Here is a 7,111-nt window from a genome sequence, read left to right as displayed (position 1 = left end):
ACAACCCATCCTTTGCTACCCTATATATTCATGAGTATTGGCACCTCTCTCTATAAGACGGACACCGTCGGGACTGGCACCTTCTTAGAGAAATGTCTGGCTTATAGAGGGTCGAGGTAATTTGACAGTAGGAAATTCCGAGCTATTGACGCTGAATCTAAGCGCAATGATGAAAATAGACTCTGTGTATAAATGGGTGCTAACGACTTTAATGCTGGGGATAACCCTGGGATGGATTAGCATCCCATCCAGGGGGAGTAGAAATACTCGTAGTAGCTTTATGCTACAGAAACCGGGATAAGCTCCGGCCTTATGAGCCACTTGGCTCGTATGCAGACTTTACCAATAAGCCATTGGTTAAAAAACCATTGTATCAAAATCCAGGAGAAGGGAGAAAGACAGAAGGAAAGCCAGAAGATGGAATACTATTGCTTTGGAAATTCGAAAGAGTAGAGCTTGTGTCGTTTTTATTTCACCCGGAGGGACTCCAGTTGATGGTGAACATAAGCCGGAGATGTACGACACATGAACATCAACAAGAACATGTCTCATTTTGATACTCTTAAAACTTGTCACCTAAAGGCTGGTTTTTGCTAGCGACGGAGTCGGAGTAGTATTCGGGATCGTAAGAGAGCTTATGACCTGGTGAAAATTGAAAATCCGAGTAGCAAGCGGAGTCATAAGCTCGATGGAATCAGAGTTGGAAGAATCAGAACGTTTCCATTTCTTCCGATTCCGTTTACGACTCCGTCGCTTACGATGCAGTGAAAACTAGGTTGTTGGAGTCGAAAAAAGCAACCAATCACAAGGCCCGGAATTGATCATTGTGATTGGTTTATTCTTCAGCTTCTGGTTGCGACTCCGACAATGTAGTTTTCACAAGATCGTAAGCGGCAGAATCATAAGCAGAATTGGTGTTCTGCTTTCGACTCCGTCAGTTTGATTTTCACTAGATTGTATCGCTCTACGCTTCTGATTACACCTCCGACTACGACTCCGTTGCTTGTGTAAACCAGCTTTAAATTTCATTTGTCACCTGCAGTGTCAGGTTATAAAGCATGTCCAGGGGCGAATCCAGGGGTGTCCTGAGGTTAACCTGACACTCCCTTTGTACTGAAAATTTATATACACCTATGGAGGAGACGAAACCCTCTGTTGGCTACTTCTCATAATGAAACACCCCTTCTTGCGACCCTTGATCCACCCCTATTGTGTTAATTACAAATAAGCTAAAATGCCATGTGACCAGACAGGTAAATTGCTCATGGCTCTGCTACTAATTACTGTTAGTTATTTGTTATATTTTTTATGATATGTAAATCATGTTTTATTCATATTAAATCAGTTCCAGTAAGAAATGAGACTTAGTGAGTCTTACGTGGGATTCGAATCTTTTAGCCGGCTTGCCCATAAGAAAATTAGATACCATCCCCCTGCTTTTCAAAAAGATATTGCATGTTACCCCTTCCTTTGAGGTATGACATTATATGGTGGTAGAAATACTCCTAGTAGCTTTATGGTGGAGTATTTCTGGTTTTACAGCTCCTCCCTCCTGATAATTGTTGCACAGTCTCTAAATATAGTTGACGGGGCCCTATGATAAGCAGGAGACAGAGACTTAAATAAAGTTCAGCTGTGAGTTATTGTGGACTCAAGATAAGTTCAACATTGTGTCATTTTTGATGTTTTTATTTGGTAATCATACTGTCAAGTCTATTGGAGCTTTCAGTTATAAGCTCAGACCCTTCGTTTTAGTGCTAAAATTAAAGCGTAATTTCAAAATAATTTCAAAATTTAGAGAGAAGTATCGTAAAAGCAGAGTGTGTGAACTCTTTGCACCTTCTGGCAAAAAATCATTGATAACCACAGAGCCTAAAGGCGGCTCGAAACAGTTTCCAAGCATTCAGATTTGTATGGGTCGTTATGAGATTTTGATAAGCATGATAAGACGCAAGTTATGGCAAAGTTTTAAAAAAATTCTGCACATAGGGTTTAGAGCCACCTTAAATTTTGAAAACTTTAAGGTGGCTCTGAACCCTATATACAGATTTGTTTGAAAAACTTTGCCAAACGTTACGTCTTATCATTCTTATTAAAATGTGATAATACAAAAAATTTTATCGTGCCGTTTTTGAATTATAAGCCCCTAAAGCTGTAATTGAGGGTGTTGTTTAGCACGTCATACTGTTGCTATGGAAACCTTTTTGTGTCACGAGAATGATAAGAACATGTTCACAAATGATTGGGCAGTTTTTTGATACCATGACTGTAGCATCAAGTGATAAAGAGTAGTTATAATGACCCATCAAAATCTAATTGCTGGAGACTGTTTTGAACCATCTTAACTTACTTTTGCGTTGAAGGCTATTCTGTAACTATCGTCTACCTATGATTGCTAATATCGAGGAGGTTTAAAGTGCATATGAAGCAAAATATCTTTTCGGCGTAGATGTAATTTAAAATTTTGCCTCCACCTCACAACGAATGAACACACAGTTAATAGACAGATAAGTTTATTTGGGGAGGGCCTGGCAAGAACCAACCCAAACTACGTTATAGCAACTACATGAATACGAATCTACATAACTCATTCAATAACTGTTCGTTGACAGGTATAAACTCCCATCGCCGACCACTTGTGCAATTCGTCCTTGTGGATTCTTGTAAAAAGCCCATCTTTAAAGTAGATGTGAATACAATATGTATTTTGACGAGCATATTACATGTACACGTAGGACTTGCACGAACATAACGGAAGCTAAACGAGCTTCACATCTGACTGCCATTATGGCTAGAGTGTCCACTACTTTGGACCAAAATCTTCAACGTACACATATATAACGTGTTTAAACTTACAGATCGTGATATACAAACACATCATGCAAGTTAGGCTGGGGTGTCCACTACTTTGGACGAAAATCCCCATGTACAAACATGTCATTCACGTTAGGCTGGGGTGTCCACTACTTTGGACCAAAAACCCAAAATATAAATATGTCATACCATTTAAATAAACTAGAAAAAATACAAGTAAAGAACGCTAATACAAAAGAAGATAATAATGACGGAGCTGAGCAACCGCTTACAATAGAAGTGCGATTAGAAGGGAGGCCAGAAAAATCCTCTTCGTATCAATCCCCTCGGGAAAAAAAGCAGGAAATCTGGGTAGGAACCATTTTTCATGCTCCGGCGATTGGTAGCCTTTCCTACGGAGGCTTTACAAAGGTAAGACTGTCCATAGTGCGGTAAAAATACCTGAAAAACTAAAATGAAGAAATTGAACGGAGTTCTGAACAGGGTTGATTCAGAGGCCTAGATGACCATCACGTGCTACACTTCCCCTTATATATCCCCTTTCTTTCTATCCATGATGCACCGGCCTGGAGCCCAGGCCGCGTTGTGTCACGTGCCAGAAAAATACTTATTACTGCCTTCTTCCCAAGCTCATTCGTCAGAAATAACATTATATTGTGTTTGAAATAGGCAATTCCAAAGTTTGAGAGGGCTGCGATAAAAATGTTATGTATGAATTATTCGTGCAACTCCGATTGTTTGGTACACCAGCCGACAATAGCATGCTCCTTATCACTCTCTTTTCTTAATACATAATGGCTTGAACTCTATCAAACAAACTGACGTCACACGCTTACGTGAGGATACGCTCGATTCGAAAGCCGTAGAATTTGTGATGGTAACATAGCACAACTTTCAGCAAGCTTGTAAAATCGGCTACTTTTATCCTAAGCTTCTTAAACTTTAGAATTGCGTATTTCATTAAGTATATTTTTAGACTATGCTGACAAAAGTTTCGCGTCCTAGGGACTTCAAGCATTTTGGTTAATGCCTGTAGAGTGTTAGTTTATTGTTCATGAGAGTTAATTAAAGTTTTAATGGATTCTGGAATACCTAATATTAATACGACTAGCCCGAAAATTACTACAAAAGAACCAAAACAAACTTGATGTATCTTAAGGCGCTCGTACTTGAGCTTTAAATGCAAGACAATTGGAAAAATAAAACAGAATGGAGAATGGAATATACTACCTAGAAATGATACAATTGCTAAGAAACTCGGCACGAAGGTGGCCACTGCGACGCGAATCACTGCGTCCGTTACAAAGTCAGGTATTTTATCATTTTGAATGCGTGGGGTAACTGACTTGTGCACAGTTTGCATCACTGGATAAATAACGAGGACATACGACAGCACACAATTCAAAGCGAAGAAAGAACCAACAATTATGTGAACAGATTCTGAGGGGAGACTATTTAATATGACTGCATCAGTGTTAGCGCCAAAGGAAAGGAAAGCAAACACAGCGAAAGATAACTTCATCAACGTGCACACCACAAAGGCTAACGTTAAAGCTTTACCGAACTTTGTTTTGTCGGTCATACTTCCCTCTATTGATGGAATAATCAGCTGACCGGAGTAGCTAAACAGTATAATTGATAAAGATGTAACCACACCCTCTGTGTCCCAAAACAGGATGGTGCTCAGGTCCCACTCGTCCGTGGTCTGTGCTCTGTGCCATACCACATACACCACAACTGCGATTAAAGCGACCACGCTGGCAGCACTTAACCATGCAATCTGCGACAGAGACTTGAGGACCATTGTCGGTATGATCAAACCTCCAGCAATTCCTATCCACATAAGCTCTGTGATGGGCGCAGACGGGAGGTCATGGCGCATGACAGATCCGAAAAGGACAAGGTAAGAAACAGACACCAAATATAGATCTAGCTGAATAAGTCCAGACACTATATAACCACCATATTTAGGTAAAAGTACGTCGCCTAGATCTTTATATCCTGACCTCACGCGATGTTTGTTTCCTTGCTCATCTTCGTCATAGAGGCACTCAGTTACTATTGTTCCCATATACCACATGATAATTGGGGTGATTATAAAAGCTATAATAGCCGCTACTCCTCCTTCTTTGAGCGCATAGGGTACAGCAAGGAACCCGATGCCTTCGATATAGTTCACAAGATTCACTGCAGCTTTCCACACTGAGGAACCACCAGAGGACGGGTCTTGAGAAATCTTTTCGTCTGAGGGAACAACACGATCATCATCGGAGGAGCTCTCGGCGTCTGAAGACTGTAGCAGCGTCAAGATTTCAGCTTCCTCAAGCCCGTCAAACTGCTCACAATCTAAAGGAATATAAGCTGCGACTATTCCTAAAGAGCTGGATTTTGAAGAAGCCATGAAGCATTCCCACGGAGGTGAATTTTCAACAGTAACGTCAAACACCTGTGTTTTTCAAAAGATCTTTGTCAGCTTTCATTATGTCAAAAGTCAATCCTTAAAAAGCAGCAAAGTGAGCTTTTCATCCCGGCTTTTTATGCTAAAACCCATACCAATAGGCCATGCATTTCCGAGTACCTTCTGTTTTTTTTAAAAAGGAGTCTTCGAGCAAAACCTTTGATGTGAAAATGAGTTTGATTTGCATGAAATTGAATCTGTAGGCGAAACGCATTTTTATACGAATGGTTTCGCTCGAAGACCCGTTCAGTTCGATGCAGAGACACAGAGTAACTCGGAAGTGGCCTATTAACGCTTGGTTTACAAGCAAAAAGCTCTCCGTCGCCAGAGTAACTAAATGATAAAATTCGGTATCGCAAGTTTATCAATCGATAAACTGTTCCAATGGGTTAAAATGATTCGAAAGAGATGGCGCTCTCATTTGGCCTATTTATTTGCCTTGTATTTGATCGGCTCCATGGATTTACGGAAATTCTTTTGATGCGATTGACTGAGCTTATCGGTAGAATTCGATGACAACAACAATGAAAAGAGGTTTTTTAAACAATTATTCCACGAGCGCGCGTTGGATATTTAACAAATAAAGAAGCCTAAGCCGTGTATTACACTGTGATAAAACACGACGGGCATTTGAGAACACGAGGGAAATGTAGAAAACACGAGCCGCAGGCAAGTGTTTTCCACATTTTTCGAGTGTTCTCAAAATATTCGTCTATTTCAGGCCGCATTTATATGGTCTCGGGTACCCGAGACAACCCTCCCCCTGAGTTACTCTGGCCGAGGTAACTTTTAGCTTATTTCTTCGCAAAATCAACCAACCGTTTACATTAGGATTACGAACCTGTCTCGGGGGGCGAGACAACTCGGGTGGGCGAGTTGTCTCGCCTCGGCAGGTTGGGTAACCCTAGCAAGCGGGACAACTTTTCTTCATATAAACGCTTTGGCTCGCCAAACCGGGACAATTCTCGGCGTGGCGAGTGTCACGTAATACCTAGATTTAGGATTTAAAGCAGAAATTCGTATCAAAGAAGTGAAAATTAATTCGGCAAAACCCACTGTGATCGAATGACCGAAGGAAACTCAGTCAAAGAAAGAGGGTGTGACGATAGGTTTTTCCTACAAACACTGAAAATTTCGGACTGAACGGACACTTGAACTGACAACTGGGGGAATCTAACTCTGGGGAGCACTGCTTGCCCTGCAGGAACGGAAATTCGTCACGATTTCCTGGTACACGAAGATCTACTTCAATGGTCTTCACTACGCACGTCAAGGAAGAGACATAACTTGGTCCAACAGTAGTTTATTCTGTACTCGACAACAATGATCTTCGTAATCGACGTTATAAGCGTAATCCTAATCGTAATCCATGTAATCGAAAAAACTTTACAAACCTACTTGCTTGTATATCATCCTTTACACATCAAGTGTTTACAATATGATGATGCAACTTCTAGCATACAATACGAGCGGAAAGTACTTAATTAAGATAGCGAATTCTAATCAACACCACGAAGTTTCCAAAATTAAAAATAGAGAGCTAAGATTAAAATTCACAGGTTGAAATTAAGACAAAACTTAGGAAACTAAAAGTCAGATACTTAATTTGAAATTCTGAATTGGTGTTACCGAGAGCAAGGAAACGTTATCCCACGAATAGAGAGTAATAAAACTCCATTACTGAAAAATATCGAGGAAAAGGTTGTTGTTATTCATCGTGGTAGATGCAATAATAAAGTGTATTATCGTTTGTCTCACGATGTAGTCACTTGAGATGTAGATCGCGACGTTTCGACTGCTTACTGCTAGTCTTCTTCAGGCGATAAGGTCGACTGATGG

The 7,111-nt window shown here is 40.6% G+C and overlaps 1 protein-coding gene across 1 annotated transcript; it reads right to left on the bottom strand.

The window, feature by feature from the left end:
• Positions 1–3,859: 3,859 nt before the first annotated feature.
• LOC145485946 (vesicular inhibitory amino acid transporter-like) lies at positions 3,860–5,359 on the bottom strand. The gene has a single exon (XM_081464611.1). The coding sequence runs from the start codon at positions 5,213–5,215 to the stop codon at positions 3,860–3,862; it is 1,356 nt and encodes a 451-aa protein (XP_081320737.1). The 5' UTR covers positions 5,216–5,359.
• Between the last annotated feature and the right edge of the window lie 1,752 nt (positions 5,360–7,111).

Source organism: Orbicella franksi, chromosome 4 (assembly GCF_964199315.1).
Source record: "Orbicella franksi chromosome 4, jaOrbFran1.1, whole genome shotgun sequence".
NCBI lineage: Eukaryota > Metazoa > Cnidaria > Anthozoa > Scleractinia > Merulinidae > Orbicella > Orbicella franksi.
This window is presented reverse-complemented; position numbering and strand designations above follow the sequence as displayed.

Coding starts and splice junctions, on each gene's coding strand:
- LOC145485946 (XM_081464611.1), bottom strand. CDS start 5,215: ATGGCTTCTTCAAAATCCAGCTCTTTAGGAATAGTCGCAGCTTATATT.